General features: G+C 40.5%; 1 protein-coding gene across 2 annotated transcripts in view; it reads left to right on the top strand.

Moving 5' to 3' along the window:
• palm2akap2 (PALM2 and AKAP2 fusion) overlaps positions 1 to 19989 on the top strand; it is a 90702-nt gene that overhangs the window by 27393 nt on the left and 43320 nt on the right. For both annotated transcript variants that reach the window (XM_080509744.1, XM_080509745.1), the window contains exon 4: positions 2363 to 2484. In XM_080509744.1, the coding sequence (XP_080365870.1) occupies positions 2363 to 2484 (122 nt within the window). The remainder of the gene's footprint in view (positions 1 to 2362; positions 2485 to 19989) is intronic.

The raw sequence follows: 19989 nt of genomic DNA on the forward strand, positions 1-19989 counted from the left end.
AGTGTCTCGAGAATTAGCGCTATAATTTTGTTATAATTATTGTCAATCATTTGCAGTGTCAGTTTAGCAAGCGCGTTAAAAGTCATGACCTGCTGTGCAATGCTATGAGTTTATGGCTTTAGTTGATTGCTTTCATTTGGGTTGGCAATTACAATTTACGTGATAAGCCTGAATAGGGCAGATCATAACCACAATATTGACACAAACATAAAATAATACATGCAGGTTTTGTACATATCCATATACACTATTCAATGTCGAATAGATAATAAATGTCTGTTTCACCCTGCCCAAGTAGATTCTAAAATCCATAGAAATATTTGACAATGGTCAACGGAGCCAACTATCAAGTGAAAGTGGGATTCACTACTCCTTATCTTTTAGACTAGCATAACAACTATCCAAGTAAACATTTATCTGACACAGTAGATGAATGAAAAAGAAAGATAATACACAACATCTGAAAGGAAGCTAATAGGTTTGTAGTATCAGAGAAATCAACCCTCCAATGACCTACAGGGCCAGAGTAGCCCTCGACATCAACAGGCTCGAACTCCAGATACAATCAGCATCTGCTCATACAGTCTCATTTAATGGCCATTACCTCTGAGTGCCACACAGCCGGGCAGCATGAAGCGGGCTTTGTAGTGATCTCTCCAGAGAGGCAGTGGCCTGGGAGAGGAAATGGAGACTGGAGCCCAGAGATTTGATAAGGACCTCTGGGCTGCGGCATTCAGACCCTCTCAGAATGGAGGCGTTGATCTGAGTCTGGGGCCGTGTAAACACCGCCAGGATTTTGGAGCCAAGTTCAATCATGACGAGCATTTCATCCCCCTGGCATCTTTAGTACTTGTAAGAGTTAAATACTTTAGCAATTTGAGAAAACAAAACAAACGTTAAAAAAAATCCACACATCTTATTTCAGTTGATGATTAAAAAACATCTTCCTTAAAGGCTCGAATGTTCCCTTTAAGAGTTCACTGCGCCTCTTAGTGACTGCGTGTCGGTGCTAAACAGGAAATGGAAAGTCTGTTAAACAGCATGAGAAAAAGGCTGATGCTCAGAGGAAACAAGAGGCCAAATTATCCTGCAAAACATTATTCACCGCGGTGCAGCAAGAGATTTGTCTTTGTTTTTCGTTTCAAATTTTGCTGTAAAAAAAATGAAAATGCTGCCGACTGTGTGCTGCTACAAAAGTTGGAGGTATTTCTGAGGTTGTAGGACTGTGATTAAGATTGTGAAATCATACTGGAATGTATCTGTTCACCCATTTGTACAACTATGGTTACCTTCATGTTTCTGGCATTTCTGAAAAAAAAATGAAGATCTAAGTGTGGGAGATGAGCACTGCACTGTAGGCGTGAAGCCGTCACACACAAACAAAGAGCCCAGCTGCTGCATTCTAACAGCAGGTGGTATAATACTTTGGAATCGCTCCTTGAGTGCTGTATTCCCTCGCGAGGGGGGCCGGATGAGGGCAATTGTCAGTTGTAAGGCCTACAGCCAAGCAACGGTCTGACAAACGAACGGCCAGAGGTGAAGCAAAGTGTTCCCGCTCTGCTCTGTTGTGGTAACAAAGCAGAGTTCCAGACACAGACAGTGACATTAGACACATAAACATTGCTCAGTTAAACAATAAAGAAACATAACAATATGGCAAAATGCAGTCATATGTTGGTTTGTCAAAAGAGAATCAGCCTTCTTCTTTTTCTGAGATTATGATAAGCAGAAGAATGGGCAGAACCAAGGAAGACCAAGGTACATGGACATATCAAGCTCAAACTGGTGTTTCTTCAATTTTTTGTCATTCATCCATTTGTGCCTTCATGTTCTTACTTTTTCTTTTTTTGTTTAGGTAGTGCTTCATTGTTTTTAGCTTGTGCTTTGAGTCAATCCATAGGACATCAACAGGATTGTTCAGGGACACTGAGATTTCCTCATATTTAACTAACACATTCACTCTCACTCAATAAAAAAGAAAAAGTGTAAGAGTTTGGTGACTAAAGGTGAGGTTGCCTGGTACGAGTCAAATGTATGAGTCAAAGATGAACAAGTCAGATTTCAATGGATAAATGTCAAAAGTCGCTGTGACCTGATTGATCAGGTCACAGGTTCAATAGCATCTCAAGGATGTGTAGGCCTAAAAGGCTGGCAAACAAAAGCCATGGATCACAAGCTCATTAGCTGAAGACACAATGATGACATATAAACAGAGCTTTGATTTTTGGTCTTTGTCATTTTTTTGCCTTCTATTGTGAAACATGCTTTCCACCTGAAATTACTCAGTGATAAAAAAAAAATATGCACGACATCCTTTCCTCATTGTCCATCTCTTTTGATCAAACCTCTGCACTCTCTACAGTCCAAAGCCATGCGGGAGCGATGGCTCCTTCAGGGAATGGGATTGGAGGAAGAAGAGGCACGGCGGAAACAGCTGGAACGGGATGAAGAGCAAGGAAAGAGGCTGGAGGACATGATACACAGGTACCAAATGTACTGATGCGGGGTCGATTTGTTGCTAATCCTCCATCATTGTGGGAAGAGGCTGTAGGATGCACGGTAACATGCTCATCGTGGAAAATGATCTGATCCACAACAGATGTAAGTAGCACAGAAACAATCATGAAACATGTATGCCATCGCGAACATCTGTTTTCGATGGCTCCTATTTTCTCTCTGGCACTGTATGTATGGTCTTGACCGAATTGGAACTCTTCCAACAAATACAGATCGCATTACTTATTTGGCCTCCTCAAATGGTGCCGATGGAAAACACACACACACACACACACACACACACACAAATAAAAAAAAAGCAACACAAGTCCCTCTGGCTTTTTTCACTGACGGTTCATCAGATATAGTACAAATCACATGTCAAGTGTTTTGGGAGCAATGTGAACACGAGGCAGAACACTACTGTCTGGAGCTCTGAAGGACTCGGAGACCATCAACAATAGAGCACTTTAATTAACAGCCACATTTGAGGCATCGATCCAAAGGCCCAGAATAGAAGTCTAATTTTGTAAGACAGCATGTGCCTCCACACAAACACGCCAGTACAGTTGGTGACATGAAACACAAAGGCACTCGGAAGTCACGGGAGAATGTTGGACATATTTGACTCAGCAGCTCTGGAACCTCAGAACAACGTCGACGTTTGTGCACTGAAGCCTAAAATCCCTCACTGCAATGGGAGAGCTTACTAAAAACAGATCAAGATCGAGGACGCAAAACAATGGAAGGGAATTTAGCTTGGACGGGTGTTAGAGAAAGGTGATGGAGGTAGAAGAAGAAACCCTGTAAAGCATAGGTAGAAAGCGACGAGAGTCAAGTGAAAGCAGGGTGTGAGTGTAAGAGGAAGAGAGCGAGATACTGAGTGGGTTGTAAAAAGAAGGAAAATAAAGGAGAGTGTGATGTGATTCTTTGTGCACATCCTGTGTTTGTGTCTCGAGGAGGAGCTTCCTGATTCCCATCAAGCATTGCTGTGAGATAGTCACTTATTCCCCAATGAGGTGTGGTGGTGGTGTGGGGGGGGGGGGGGGGGGGGGGGGGGGGCATGAGATCATGCTACAAATACAGTGCCAGCCGACTGGCTGTGCTACTTGGGTTGGGCTACACTTTGACTTCCCTGAGTCGGAGCCAGACACACTGTGAGTCTGAGGAAAGCCCGGTAAAGAAGATTTGTGCGACTTCTCCCCGAGTGAAGAGCAACCAATTATCAGTAATGGAAGCTGGCGTGCAGTCAAATGAAAGCCTGGCCGCGCTAAGTGAATGAATGACAGGTTTAATTACCTAATTGTTGATGAAAAGTGAAAAGGCAGCATGCCTTTACTTGTGGACCACGAGTCAAGTCGTGAGCCGAGTTTCCCAAAGACAAAATATGACACCATTTCTCTTTGTTGCTCCACTGACTGGCCTGGATTGTCCAGTGTTATCTATTCCATAGGACACCATTGCAGCATTTTCAGAAAGTTCCACCTTCCGAATTTTATTTTTTTTTTTAAATGTGCATTTTCAGTTTCTCAGATCACTGATGTCATGTATATAGGCCCCCAGAACAAAACAAAAGCTTTTTGTTTTGACAGTTTGTCTATTTTGTTGCACTGGCTATTTTATAAGTTGTCATAAAGTGCAAGTTTGTTATTTGCAATGTTTTACATGTCAAGTAAAGTCTCCCTACTTTGAATGCCTTATAAATTGCTTTTCAAAGATGAATAAAGTGTTTTGATATGAAATTTAACTGAACTGAATTGAACAAAAAATCCTGCATTACAAATGTCATAGGACTATAATTCATTTGTCACAGTTGCTGTGCAGTTTGATTTTAGCACTACTTCGATAAGCATTTTACTTATGCATGCAACGTTAAGAAATAGTCCAATTAAAGCAGAACAAGGGACTCAGGGATTTCAAATTCATTGTAGGTCATGATTCACACACATAACAGTTTAATCTTTCATTTTTGTGTCACTACATAGTCATGCATAATGAAATGTTGGGTTTGTTTTTTTTACAAAAGCTCAAAATTGAATTTTAGATGAAGTTCAATGTAAACTTTTATTATTTTTAATCATGCCTTCTTGTGTGAATACCCTGCCTATTCAAAACACTATCACTTCTGAAGCCACACGGGTTTTGCAGCCTTTAGAAAAGCTTTACTGAAATAAACATCTGTTCTTTGTTATTCTTGCGCTCTGCCAGGTCAAACCATCAGCCAAACTTCAAGCTCTACTCGACTGAGTTTGTTTTAATTCATTTTTCATCTATTTGACATCCCAGCTTCATTGTTTAAGTCAAAATTATTTCAGCCACTGAAGGTCGCCATTATTATCACCCTATGTGAGCTTCATTACCACACGATGACGTTCAAATCGATCAAAACAACTAAGATTTTTACAAAAGCCTAAAAGTAGAGCAAAGTAGAAAATCGATTATCCTCCAACATTCAACTCAAAGCAGTGGGATCCAACAGCGAAATAAGAATCTGCATGTTTGATGTGAAAATAAAATTATTTCAAAGCTGTGTGATCAACATCATTGAAAATCAGGTTTGTGTAAAAGGCTCTGGGTCAATTTAGAATCAGTGAGTCAGGCTCACACTCCACCTCCTCATCCGTTAACCCTGTGCCATGAAAGAGACTCTGTTACCTACCGCAGGTTATCAGAAGTGCAGAAAAAACATCAACATCAAGCGTTGTCATGAACACTTGGATAACATTGGCTGTGGTGTAAACAGAAGGGCGATGAATCGTCAAAGAGGGAGCGTTATGTGCCAGAGCACAGTCACAATGGGTGTGAATCACCTCATTCACTCTACTGCTGAATTGTGTGGTTGTCAAAAAAACAAAAATAAACTTTTTTTTCTAATAGGAGATATTGTGCTTTATGGTTTCAATTAGTTACAGAAGCAGTGAAACTGTAAAAATAACTGGTAAGAGTAAAACACTTTCATGTGCCTCTGGTCTGGTTTCACTTTGTTTTTCACAGGGAAGCTCATTGAGCAAAGCCAAATCCTGCTTTATTTAGCTTCTCTGGATGCCAACAAAGCAGGATAGAGAAGCAGAGCTGGTTCAGTTTACAATAATTTGTAACCGAGGCCACTTAAAAAGGTTGAGTTACACAGGCTGATGACTTCTATGGTGTCTTGAGCAAGAGATTTAAAGTTGCGCTTTAGGTGCGGTTGCCGAACAAAAAAATCTCGTAAAATATGTTGTGATAAATGAAAACAGTTTGAACATATGAAAAAAAAATGGATGAATTAAGCATTTGGCTCTTCTTTCTCAAGATAGCTAGGTTTCTCTATTATTTTATCTTATTAAGTGGACCGTTTTAGTTAAAGTGACTCTTAAAAGTCTTAAACCTTTAGTTTACAAAAAGCGGAGCAACAGGGCCAGAAAAACCTGCACTTCAATAACGCAACACTGGATCAATGATCTGCTTTACCTAAAGCCACTAAAGATAGAGCAAAATATAGTCCAACATCTGACAGTGAAACGTAAAATGTCTTTGCTTTTGATGTTATACTGCAGTGTGTTCATCTTTTCCTCCGTCCGCCTCTGAAAGGAGGAAGTGTCTTTGGTGATTTAATTTCTAATTAAACACAACAAGCTCTGTTAATCACATTAATAAGGTTCATCTTCCATGTAAAGCGGGGTCTGGGATTATGTATGGAATCAAAGAACCCTGCTCAATCCAATCAATTTATAGAGTGTTCATGAAAACGAGACAATCTGATTCCTAAACCGAAAATGATTCAAATGAGTGAATATATTAAAACTTTAAAAAAAAAGTTTTTTATTCATTTGCTAACTGATTGAACAAAACCCCTTGAACTTGTTTTGGCTGTGCGCTGTACATACTTACTGCATACCAAGAGTTTTGCTGTAGTTTAAAAAGTCCTTATAGCTAAATTAAAATTAATTAATGAACAAATTACATAAATGTCGAGTATCTAAGTATGTTGAGGCAGGATCCAGTGTCAAATCAAAATCAACTTTAAAAACGAGTTCTCGTCACCATTGATACACAAGTAATGCATTACAGGCCACTTTGGGGGTAATTCCTATTATTGTGGCTGTCCTGGTTTCTTCTAATTGTATAAACCACATGTGTAAGTTGTAACAGTATAAAATGACACCAAAAGCTGAAGTATCCCCTTTAAAGAGTTCAAACCTGAAAACAAAAGTTGGTGCATGCAGTTCATTCAATGTATTTTATATTAAGAGGTTACTTTAACAACAGTAGTTCGTAGTTTGCTGACTGCTTAAAGCAAAAAACACCTGAGTTCGCTAAAAACCTCAACTCCCCTGATACAATGCAGCTACAGTAAGTTCTGAAACTGACAAATGAGCCAGGAAATCCTTAAAGCTGTACTTTCCCACCCTGCTTCAAAGAGGGTGCGTCATTTCACAACCTCAATCCCTGCAAGATTATGATTAATGTATCTGTATACGCACATATAAGCTCTATTTATTCACATGTAAGTGAGTCTATTGTGAGTCTACTGTGATTTGATGAGGCGGATCCTGTAAAAGAAGTCAGACAGACAATGATATTATTGTGAACACCGCGTTATCTTTCGACCAATTTACTGCAAGGGTCGCCACGCTATACAAACCATAGTTGCAACGCTAAAAAAAACAAAAACTAATAAAACAAGTTCAATCAACTTATCTTTTTCAAACAATCCGCTGACTTTTAGGATACATATTCTTAAAAACCAGGCACACTCACTGTTGGTACAGGAGTCATGCTGAAGAGGCAGATTCTTGGGCGTAATTACTATCATTGCGAAGCAGGGTTTCAGATGACAGAGGAAAACTGCTTAAGACAAGCTCATATGTTTAAACTGTCAGAAAACAACCTTTGGAAAAGTTAGGATGGGAACGCTGCAGGGCACGGAGGGTGTGTGGGAGGCCCGCCGGTCTCACACGTCTAAAGACCCCGTGACAAAACAAATCAGGGAGCGGGGAGGGGGAGGAAAATAGTTCAGTGTTGGGGGGGGGGGGGGGAAAGAAAAAAAAAACGCTCGTTATTTTAGACGAGACGTCAAGGTGAGAGGTATTTCTGTTTGGATGGACAGGCTGATGGACAGCACGCGTCTGGGGGAGTGTATGCATTTCAAGCCGGGGGTGTGGCATCTATATTTATGCTCTGTGGGACACACCATCCCAGAATATCCTGTAACCCAGGCAAACGGGAGTCTTTCCACTTACTGATAGGGGCAGAGGTGAATATGTGATTATCTGCGTGTGTTTGCGTGTGTTTGCAAAGCTGCAAGCTATGAAAGTCACACCTGCCTTCACCCACCTACAAACGGTTGTGGAATGAAGTAAGCGAAAGCGCAGAAGCGCCAACGGCTCGTCTGTCCACGTTTTACAAGCGTCCCAGTAAAAACACATGCACCGATGGACACTATAAAGACAGAGACTGACAAAGACAAAGCGCTGGCTCTTTTATGGCGGCTCGTGTCGGTCCGCGCACTGAAGAACACTAAGGAAAAGGAGAAGCCGGATCTGTCTGCTGACTCACAATTTAAAACCACCGAGCCTAAATATGCACGGAAAAGCAGGAGAGAACAGGCGTCCCGTCGCATTGTGCAGGGAAATGACAAAAACTGATGGGAAACACATTTATAACAAACAAAACACAGGCATGTGGAGACAACAGCAGAGCCTTTGTGCGGCATTACAAGTGTTTCCTGTTGTAAATCACAAAAAAAAAGGCTGGAACAGTGCAACTATTGTGCAGGCTATTTCATACCTGAAGCTATTGAGCCGGGAGAGACAGAGAGTAAAGAAATTGGAAAAGAAACACAAGTGTCACGGTGGTGAAGGCCCATTGCACGCAGGAGAGAGCAGCGCAGAGCAAACAGGACTGGAGGAGACAGAAAGAGCGTGCACGGAGGCAGCAGGGGTAGTTTTACTGATATTCCCTATCATTACGTGGACGGACAGGGTAAACACAGACGGAGACGGATACAGCAGGAGAAAGCCCATTGACTCGGACCGTCCTCACACTGCTTCTTTTGGATTGTGGCTTGTTTTATGGTCTACTGGCCTTTTTTTTTTTTTTTCTTAAAGCACATTCTGCCACATCTGCAGGACAAGGAGAGGAGCACTCAGGAGATAAAGGAGTACGTCTCCTACAATCACTTGAGACATGCAAGTTCGTATTCTGATTAAGTCTGTTTATATTTTGCAGCACTGATCATGTGAAGCCTGATTAAACTCTTACAGTTTGTCTTTATCTGTACCTGCCATACTGGACACATTTTAAAATCCTGCGGTTATTTTTTCAGTTCTGTCACCAGCAAAACAACAGTTAAGAATCTTTTTCCAACACCGATACCCCTGAACCCCTGCACAGTAGCCGCATTTCAGAAACGCTGTCTTTTCCCCCATTTACACGTAAGAAGCAGCCGGAGCTTTTTTGAAAAGTTCCACCTTGGGAGCCGTTTACGTATGTTACCGTTTCTATAGTCAGTTGCGATTTCAGTGGCTCTGAGCACGGACGCTCAAAACAAAACGCCGCGCAAGTTTTCTGTTTTCACTTCAAAATGCTGTCATATAAACACGACCTGATTCCTCTTCAAAAAACCGTTTTGTTTAATTTGATCTAAATCTGCATTCAGTTTGAGTTGTACAGGTAGAGAATACCACATATTCGTTTAAAACTGAAATGTTGTCTCACAACGATGTTTGGCTCTTGGAAATTCAAAAAATATTAAAGTTAAAATGTTTCCAACTGCTGCCAAGACAGCTGCTGGCTATCAACAGAAAATGTGTTTGTTGCTGAAGTTTTCAAGTTTCTACTTGAGTGAGTTTGAAACAGCTGTTTATGCTTACCCTGCTTATTGTATAACATTACTGTAATGAGCGTCAATCGGCCAAACACTAAATATCACCGGCGAGTGTTGAATTTATCACACAAGTGCTTCATCCTGACACGCTCCGGATTCTTTACCAGAGAAGAAAACTGAACACGTGTCCTGAGTCAGCGGTTTATTCAGACCGGCTACAATAAATTCGTTCTATAAACAGAACAAGAAACAAAACAGAACAAGTACTAAAACAACCAACAGCACCCACTGGTGGCCAAACATGAGAACTACATAATTTTAAGCATTTCTGCACTTGCCATCTGAACAGACATAGTTTTCAAAAAATGTTTCCCGATAAGCCTGCAGTTGCACTGCCCTGATTCCTACACAGCAGATCAATAATGCCCCGTCCTCCCTGCTCTAACCATCAATAAATTACCAGACCAGAAATCCTCTTGGCTGTACAACTGTGCTGAAGAGGCAAATAAGAGCCTGTGAAGACAAATGAAGCGGTCTGGCAACCGTGAACCATACTTATTGCAACAACCCGCACAAAGCTCTGTGTTGCGTAATGTCCTAACAATATTTGTCTTTTGCCTCACAGTGGCAGTATGAGAGTGCAACCACCTCTTTTTTTTTTTTTTAACTGTTAAAATAATAGCGCTTCTGGATTGAGTTGCACTCCAGCCAGCATGCAAAATCTAACGTCTAACATATCACTAGGCTATTCTGAGGCCTTCAAGATTTGCGCCATGGATTCAAGAGGATATTGTGTAAAACCTACATCTGGATCCAAATATAGTTTGATGAGGCCAGGTTCACAGAGCTGCGCGTTTCTCTCAGTCAAACACAGCTGCTTGGCAAATATTGCCGCATACGACATATTTTCTTAACCTAACACCAGACAAGACGTAAGACCATTAGAGCTCCAGCTGTAAGCACAGTGAAAACAAACCCCAGACACTGAAACCGTACCCTGAAAGCATTAAATCTGCTCCCAAGTCCAAAAGTAAACTCCCAAATGTTTGAGAGTTTGGAAAAGTTAGAAAAGGGTGAGCACAAAAGGTCAACACAAGTGTGCTATGTTGGAAACATGAAATGAATACAGATGTAGGTCTTTAAGGAAACGTGGACTTCAAGCAATTGCTGCTTGTCCAGAGCGACAATTGTCACTGACCAATCAGCAGACAGCTGCGTTGTAGCACCTCTTCATAGAACCATACCAATGTGCCAGGTGCTCCAACGAAGGGATTACGAAAAACCATTGGGTACGGTCCTTTCGGTACCATCCATAACTTTGGTAAGTGGGGGCGCACGAAAACCCGCCCTGTCCTGGCACATACTGCACGGTGGAACCGCGGCAATAGAGATGAGGTGTGACGTGGGGGCCTGGGGCTCAAGTGAAAAGAAGCTCAGGCCCCATTTACACGACAACGTTCCAAGTGACAACACCTTGGTCAGTGATGATCGTTACACTGGACAAGCAGTAATATCTCTTTGTCTGCCGTAAAAGCCTCCCATTGTTGTTGTGCTCACTGGTCGTCTCGTTAACTGGTTTATTGAAATGTGGCACAACACTGCCCCCTGGCGTTCCGGTCAGGTGCAAATGCTCCTCCCCATAACAAGAGAGGAGGAGCTTCAGTAGGAGCTGGATGCTGCTGTTCACAATAAGAAAGTTGTCACTGTGTCAGAGAACGAAATATCATGGCTTTACTTGGACATCCGTGTTGGTCCTGTGCTTGATGACGTTACATACCTACATGTCTCGGTGGTCTCCTTACAAAAACCAGCAACAGCACAAACCCCCCCAAATGTGAAGAAAGAGTCGTGGTTATACTCGATTTAGTTGTCGCGTAAATGGGGCCGAAGATTCTATGATCCAAGCTGTGAAAATGTTGACGTCAAGTCAAGCTGTGAGGTCGTGCCCAGCCTCAAGTCAGAAGTTTTGCTTAGATAGAAGGTGATGAGACGATTTCAAATTGTGAGTAGCTATGCAAGAAACCAACGGGTAGAGTGTATGACTTGTGAAAAACGGTGTGTACCTTTCATAAAGAAAGCTGTGTATAATGTGCCCCACGTGTAAAATGCGCACCACACATTGAGTTCAGCCCCTCAAGTCAAATAAAGAGAAACAAATAGATAGTCCATCATGAATACTCCATCCCTGAGGAGATCTGGCTCTTCTCCGTGCTCTGCTTCCCATGTTTGACTTTACAGTCCCCTAATTGAAGCTTGTTAAGCTCCAAGGTTCAATTAAATCAGCAAACTAAATGCATTAAACTCACGGGAGATTTAGTATTTTGACACTATTTCCAAAACAAGAACAAACAATGTTGATTGCATTCTTTGATCTCCATTGTTTTCTGGTGTTGCAGGCAGGATTTCATGTTTTGTTAGTTTGCAGTTTCTATTATCAAATAAATAACAAACATCGAAAAACGTGAAGACTTGAGCGTTTCAACTCTTTCATATTTTTAAATACTAAATATCTTTGAAAACAAAAGACATCTAAGATATTGCCTTCAGGCTTTGCTGGAGTATGAACCTCATGTAGTAAAATTCACAGATATTTGGAGGTTTGGTGTAGTATTTTCCACATACCTGTTGACGTTTGTGCTGCAGGATTTACAACTCATCCACATGCGTCGCACGTAAACTTGGTGCGTTCATGAAAAAAAAAACGGAAAGTTCTTTCATCTAAATAGTTAAACCTCGTACTTGAAGCACTAAATTACCACACTGCTTCTCAACACCTCGTGAACAGAGCGTCACTATAAATCCTGCAATCTGTGTTAACAGTAGAAAGCAAAGCAAGTGTGGTACTATGAATGTGTTTAATGTCTTGTGAACATGAAATATATAGCTTCCATTGGGTTACTTCATCCCCCTCTTGGTTATTTATTATTACGGGCTTGTTTGTATATTCTTTATGATCTGGCAGCAGTCAGAACGCAGTACGGATATGTTGCTTGTTTTGTTATTGGCCTATGAACGCTCTCAACTGGGCAATATGAACGTTTCCAAACTCGTAGCTTTCCCAGTTCCTAGAGTCTATGAACACATCATGCCGGCCAGCATGTGTTTCATGATTAAAAACAAACAAACAAACAAACAAAAAACTGCAACGATATTTGAATAAGGTCTCAGATCCGACAAGAACACACATCAGTTTGCCCTAAAGATGCTGGATGGTGTCAATCCAGAACTCAAGGGACAAAATTATCCTTGAACTTTCCAGTGAACTTACTTTTATCTTGAAAATGCATTCATGCTAATGTAAATTATCCACTATGCCAGGTTGGTGAGATGTCACCCAATAGTTATTTGAACCCCGGCCTTGTCACTGTGGGAGGACTGACCACTGGTCCCTGTGGCCATCCAGAAAAGAAAAAAAAATTCCCCAAAGTCTGTGTGATTTTAACAATCTTATACTTCTTCTTCAATTTTACTGTATTTGTTTTACTGCACAATATCAACCTTCACTGAGTCTGAGGGGACAACTGCTATGACGTAAATCGCACCTGAATAACACCATCATGAATGTCATTTTCATAAAAATAAATAAGATAAATTAATTTATAGCAGAATTTATGTCAATAAAAAAAAGCTTGTGTAGAAGTAGAGAATGGCAAAAGTTTGTACCACAGCTTCAACACACATGATGCATCTTTTTTAAGTATTGTGTTACTGTAAGCAGATTACGTTTTCTTTTTTTTCTTTTTTTTTCAGGCAACCTCTGTACAATGCAGATACGCAAAACAACCAGAATAAAAAAAAATCAGTGCCACAAAAGTAATTATGTAAAATAAAAATACAAATACTTGCAGTTGTTTCATCCGACTGTCTCATGCTGGGCCTTCAAAGTTCTGAAATGAAACTGGCATCACTTGTAAATTCATTTCATTTATTTATTTTCCACAATTTCACATATACAAAATGATGGAGTCAGGACTGACGGCTCTCCTATCAATCAGACAGGCGAATATTAATCACACTGAATGTGTCAATCACACTTTCTAACACCAAGTCACTATGAGGAGATATGAGAAAATACAGGAGGACGGGGGATAAACAGAGGAGACAAGTGGCACTCAGTTTTTCATTTTGCTCTTCAAGCAAAAATATTAATCTATTCTCATTTAAAAGATTTTTTTTAATGCAAAATGGAAGCTTAGCAAAGCAGCAAAAGCAATAGTTCATGCTGAATTATCATCTTCACTTCATCTGTATATTAGTGTGAATGTATTTAGCCTGCAGAGGATAGTCATTACAATAATAACTGTTTTCATGGAGCCACTATTTAAAGGGAACCCGTCACACCTCTTGTTGTTGCCTCCAGCTCGACCTGTAATTTGCCTTCATACACTGTGCAACTGTACGCAACACTGCACGGAGATAGAAAATAGACATCTGCAGTATCTTTATTCGTTTGTGTGAATCTTTGTCCAGGACACTTAATCGTGCGCAAAACAAAAAGCAGGAAGGATCAAAGAATAGTCTTGTGTGAACGTGGGCTAAGAAACGACCCGACTCGGGGACAGAAATAAAACGGTGAAGTGCTGAAAACACATCCCTGCATCTTCTCTGTGTGATGGGAATTTGAATTTTGCGATTAGCCTGAGATCACGGTTTAATTTCACTGGTCCACTTGGTGTTTATCACAGCGGGAGACTGTTTGTGTCTGTTTTCATGCCGACCTCCAGGTCCAGTGTGTGATCAGGAGCACACATCAGCAGTCAGGACAACACATTTCTCTTGGAGATCCGTGGGGCCTGTGTGTCTGTGGGGCATTTAGGGACTGAGTGCAGATATATTACACTCTGTACTTTGTCTGGTGGGCAACGTGACGTATATGTGGTCAGTCTAAATAAATCCTGTGGCTGTAATGGGAAACAGGCAATCAATTGAAAGAAAACAAATACTTTTCAAGCCAATAGTCTCACATTTTACCTTCTGGAAAATAAATCCACATGAAAGTTAGTTTGACTATCCACTTCTGTTTTGCTAAAGGTAATACAACCCAAGTTTTGAGGGGGGAAAAAAGATGCAATCCAATAAACAAAACAGCTTTTGTGTGCATGTTTTCAGAAACTCACCCTCATAGGATAGCTTTCACACCATCCACCATGTGTTGGATTTCACTGCTATATTACTGTAGGTATTGCTGCTCGTTATGAATGGAGTCGGGTCTAAATATTGTGCTATGTGAGTGCCATCAGTAGACAGGTTCTGAATACCATTAATAACTAACAAATTTGGCATTGGGGGTCATCTGACAGACCCAGTCTGGCTCCTCGGCTCAAAATGAATTTAAATGTGGCAAAGACAAGAAGCCAGACAGGTTTCTATCTATTTCCAATGAAAAGACTGTATTTTAAAGGCCATATTATCCATCCAACTGTCCATTCAACTTCTTTATGTGATTCAAGTTCAGGTTGCAGGCAATTTGAAGTCTCAAATAATATAAACTACACCATGGAACCATTACTTCATTTGACAAATCATCAAGTGGTTCTGTTTAGAGTTTTCTTTTCAAAATGGCCCACTCAGAGACTTGCTCATTTGATTTTGTTGGTGTTGTTGTTGTTGTTTTGACTCATTTGGCAACTTTTTAATTTGGAGGCCACTCATGCTCATTTCCATTGTGTTAGATGTGTTAATACTCACAAATTATCACTGAATTCATTTGAAACTGTGTGATCTTATCTATAAATGACCAGTGTTGGGTTCAACTGCGTTTCTCAGAAATCATCTCGGTACACATCCATCCATCCATCCATCCATCCATCCATCCATCCATCCATCCATCCATCGAGTTTGACAATGGATAAAGGCAGGAAACATCTTATAACACTCAGTTGTTGTTTTTCCTGTGAAGAACTTCCACCAGATTAGTTATTTCCATTTGCATACAATAAAATAAGAATATTCTGTGTATTACACAGGTCTCTCAGAACACAAACTGGCTGACAATTAGACTGGAAGATTAGCAGCTTACAAGTCAAAGCAATGTAATAAAGACAACATTCTCCAGATTGTCTCCCGAGTGTGTCTGTTTATAGCTCCTGCTTTTAGGGGACCAAATGTAGCCTCTTTGTGTGTTCAGGATTTACAATAAGCACCACCTACTGAGATATCACTGAGGAACTGTTTGGTCTCTGCTAACAAGTCGATAAACAGCAGCACACTGCTGGAACTCATGACATTACCTTTTGCTTTTTCTTCGCCTGAATAAGGATCGGTCGCAAGAAAAGAGAGTCATGCACCTGAGGCAGTTTTTGTAATAAAATTCCATGTTTCTGCGATGAAGCGGGAAAGGTCGCGTGACTTCATACATCCATTCTCTGTATATACTATTTGCATATACACTGAATGCACGCATTTGTACTAACTGCAGCTTAAAATATACAAACTCCAAATGAGGTTGCTCTTGGGATTGTCCGTCACATTGTTAGTTTTGTTTTTGGTGTGGCTGTGACTCAGCTTGATAGGGTCGTCCCCATGTCCACACGTCAGTCCATAAGACACTGAAACGACTCCCAACGGATCGACTGTTGGGTCAATGAGTGAATGTGATTAACATTGTAAGTGCTATATAAGTGAAATTTGTTTATAAGTTGCCTGAGGAAGCTCGGAGACAAGGATCAGCAAACTGGACTCCCGTGTGTAAATTTGTATTCGGCGCTTGAAGGAGTTTCTGCTGTTTGGCTGTGCTCACTGAAAGCGACCTCAGTAGATGAGATTATTTCATCTTGGTTCATGAATCATGGTTCTAAAATGGAAAATGGACTTTCAGTGCATTGTATCACATGAGCAGCTTAAAGATATATGTCATATTCACTCACACAGCAGAAGCAATGACTGCCATGCAAGATGCTCACACACTAATGCAAGCAACTGCAAGTTCTGTGTCTTGCACAGTGTAACATCCTGGATAGGACAACCAATCTTTGAGATTGCAACATTACCAACTTTACAAACTGAGCCTCCCACAAGTGTAATCCCTCACTTCCAACAAGTAAAAGTGTACCGAGACAGCAGCTTGGACTGTTTTCAGACATATACAGCCTCATGTATAACCACACACTGGTTTGAACATTTTCCTCTTACACTAATTCAGCCAGTCATTGCTTTGTCTGTCTTTGTATTTCGGACGCTTTGTGTGTACACACACACACACACACACACATGCAAAAAAACAGGCACACACACACACACATCATGCTGCACGCAAAACCAGATGTCTGCTCTTCCTCTTTCTGTATGATGTGGAAAGCAGCCATAGCAACTGGCCTGCGGTGGGCTGACAGGGCGGGACAATGACATCAGTGGTCCGTTTCATGGCTGCCACACAGATAGATGTGGAAGTGTTAAGGACAGAGTAAACAAAGAGCAAAGAAAGTAGCAATAGATGACACAGACAAATACTCATGGTTTCAACTGAAGCTATTTCACAGATAAAGATAAAGGCAAAGATCTTTTTTTTTACCAATTCCACAGTAGCCGTCTGCTTTATAAGTGTAGACGTCTTTGATGGATTTTCTGGAATCTTGAAAGGATTCACAGAAAAACAAATGACGCAAGAACTGGAAGTAGGTAGAATAGCCGCCGTTATTTCAACTTTCTGCTGGTTTTATAGCAGGTTATATCCTCAAACACCAGATTTATTATTCATATCATGCAACACTGTGCAAACATATCAGTGTTACCTCGTGAGGGGGGTCACAGATGGAAGTTGTCCCAATATGTTAAGTCTTCTTTCTCTCTGCACTCAGTTTTGGACATGTTTGGCCACTAGAGGGAGCCAGACATAAACTCCATGAGTTACCCTGACAGGCCAGATAAAACACATATAATCCAACCTAAATATAAAGCAGGATGAAGAGTCAAATCTGATTTACTCCCATAATTTTCATATCGTTCCTGCCTTATTTTAAACTTCTTCCACATCATCTTTATTGCAATTTTTAATTGGGTGTGAACTCAAAAAGTGCCATCCACAGACTGAGTGTGACAGATCATACTCACAATCACTAATTTAGATTTACATAAGAAATAGGTTTATGAATAACATGATGATTAATTCAAGGTTTATAAGCAAAGGAGAAGGACGATTGTGCAAATGTTGCAAATAGATGATTATGTTCCACTGCACCCATTTGTATTACAGTCGGTTTTAAATAAATATTCTTGATTTTTAGGAGGGGGCACTGGTACCTCTAGGAGTATAACCTCAGTGCATGTGTCAGTTTTTTTTTGTTTTTATTGCCAATAAATAAATAAACTGTTAAAATAGGGGGGGGGGAAACTGAAAACTTTACTCAGCTTGTTTGGCATCTTAGCATAATGATAGAAAGTCATCTGGTACAACCGATCAGTGTGGCTCTTTATGCTGACATTGACTGTTTTTCACCAGTTAGAATACACATACAGTATGTTGTCACTGCACCAGAGCAGGTGAAGAAACTGTGTTGTACTTCTCCAGTAAAAAGTCTTGCTTGTCGTTAAACTCTGGCAAAACCCCATGCAGCTTAGAGGAAGCAGAAGTAAAACCCATTTCCTGTGAGAAAAGGTGGAAAAAAGGAAATGAGATTGGGAGGAGCAGGGAGGAGGAGATACATGAGGTGCATTGCAGCGCACGCATTCCTGCCGTGGAGAGATAAAACACATTTGAGGTAAAAGTCGAGGTTTGTGTGCAATTCGCTGTACAGTTTGTGTTACTGCACAGGCTTATAACTGATTATAATTTCAAACAGTGATTCCCATCATTTTATCCAGTTCAAGGTCATTGCCAAGATGGTTGTCACAGAAGGACAGGTGTCATGTCCCGTCATGAGACCAAGGCTTTAATGTCAATTACACCATTACAGGTAATGTAGGATTACAATAATACCACTTATATGAGTTTGATGTATCCCTGTAGCTCCCAGCCTGCCTTCAGTCCAGCTCAAAGAGTCACAGCAGTTCACTGTCAGTTACTGCCGGGTCAGTCGTTGTTAATTTTATCATTCCATCATGTGTGGGCTTACTTGTTTTTTGGGGTTTTTTTTTTATTAATTAATGTATTTAATGCAATATAACTCATTGAAATTACTCTGGAAGTCCATTTTAAGACAACACAAGCCTAATCTTGTTAAAACCCCCTCAAATAATAGTCTTGCTATCTGTTGCTATTGTTCAGATAGTCTTTCTCACACAATCAAGGTTAGTGTCGAGAGTGATGCATTGCTACATTTCTAAATATGGAACTAAAGCCTCAAAATTAGTTCTGACATTAAGTTGAAGGAAATGATTTCAATGACTTTAGATAAGATAAGACTCTTGGTTGTAATAATTTACTTTCACCAACTCAAATTGTGCTTGAATCGCTAGGAAAGTGTCCAATGCTCCTGTTCAATAGGATTCAGAGAGGTTGCATTGTAATGGACAATGCAACCTCTGATAAGACGCAGGGTCTCCTCAGAAAGGACACTAGTTTTACAATAGCTGTCTTGAATGTTACTATACTCAATTCACTTCACAGCAAGGACAAGCAGCTATTATTTTCAATGCGCAAACATATGAGGAGACTCATTTTGTGTCAGACTGACCAACCCTGACCTGCAATGATTATGAGGATATATGTAATGTGTTGAGGACAAAGTTACATTTTAATTATGATGCTGTTTTTATGCTCGGTTCAGTTTTTAGGAGCAAGCAATTAGTAAGCAGCGCTTTTCCAGCACAATATAACGCAGCCACTGTTTGGCTGGGGGTTCTAGCGAACCTCCACCATTATTAAAGCTCTGGAAAATAATCTCCTGCAATAATATAATTGTTAAGAAGCTGTGTACTACCTGCATGCCATGCAGCTGAACTGCCTTCAGCAATGAGTTGAAACACAGGCATCTGTTAGATGGAGAGCTGGGAGGATTTTCTCTGTGACACATCTGTTATCATTTCCAGAGTAACTCCTGTTGAAGTCAATGGTACAATGCTTGAATTTACTGTTTTTTTTTTTTTTATATAATAAATACTTATTATTATTTATTATAAACATGTATATTATTAATATTATTATTATTATTATTATTAATCATCTATACATGATTGTGACCCAAATAAAAAAAACCTCCATATGTTCATGGTTGACATTTTGAAACCTCTGCAGTCTAATTAGGCATGCCATCAACCTGCGTGCTTGTGTTTTTGCAAAAGGCTTAGGATGAAATATTTTTCATTTGGTACCCAGTGGACAGCACAGCATGTTCATATTCACTGCGACAGACATGAAGGCTGAACTCCAGTAATTCTCCAATACTGTGGGAAAACTGAATGTTGAGCATTGTACTTTAATATTTCTTTTGGACACACGCACATACACACACAAACACCCTGCCGCACAAATTCCTCAAGTCCCGGAGGAGTGTGTTTTGTAGCAAGGAAGCAACCCTGGTCCTCCTCCCTGACTGCTTCCTAGTATTGTTGTTCACAAGTTCACGTTAATCTCAATTCTCCATGTGAGCATGATGCATGTGCTTGATTGTGAACAGAGGCCTGTGCTGGGCACAAGTGCAGGAATGCTTCTGATGTCTCCAGAAAAAGCAGAATTGGCAGAACTGGCTGTACTGACATTCCTAAGGTGCCTGCAACAGCATGGTGATATAGAATCATCAAACAAAATA

Source organism: Blennius ocellaris (assembly GCF_963422515.1).
Source record: "Blennius ocellaris genome assembly, chromosome: 15".
NCBI classification, from domain to species: domain Eukaryota; kingdom Metazoa; phylum Chordata; class Actinopteri; order Blenniiformes; family Blenniidae; genus Blennius; species Blennius ocellaris.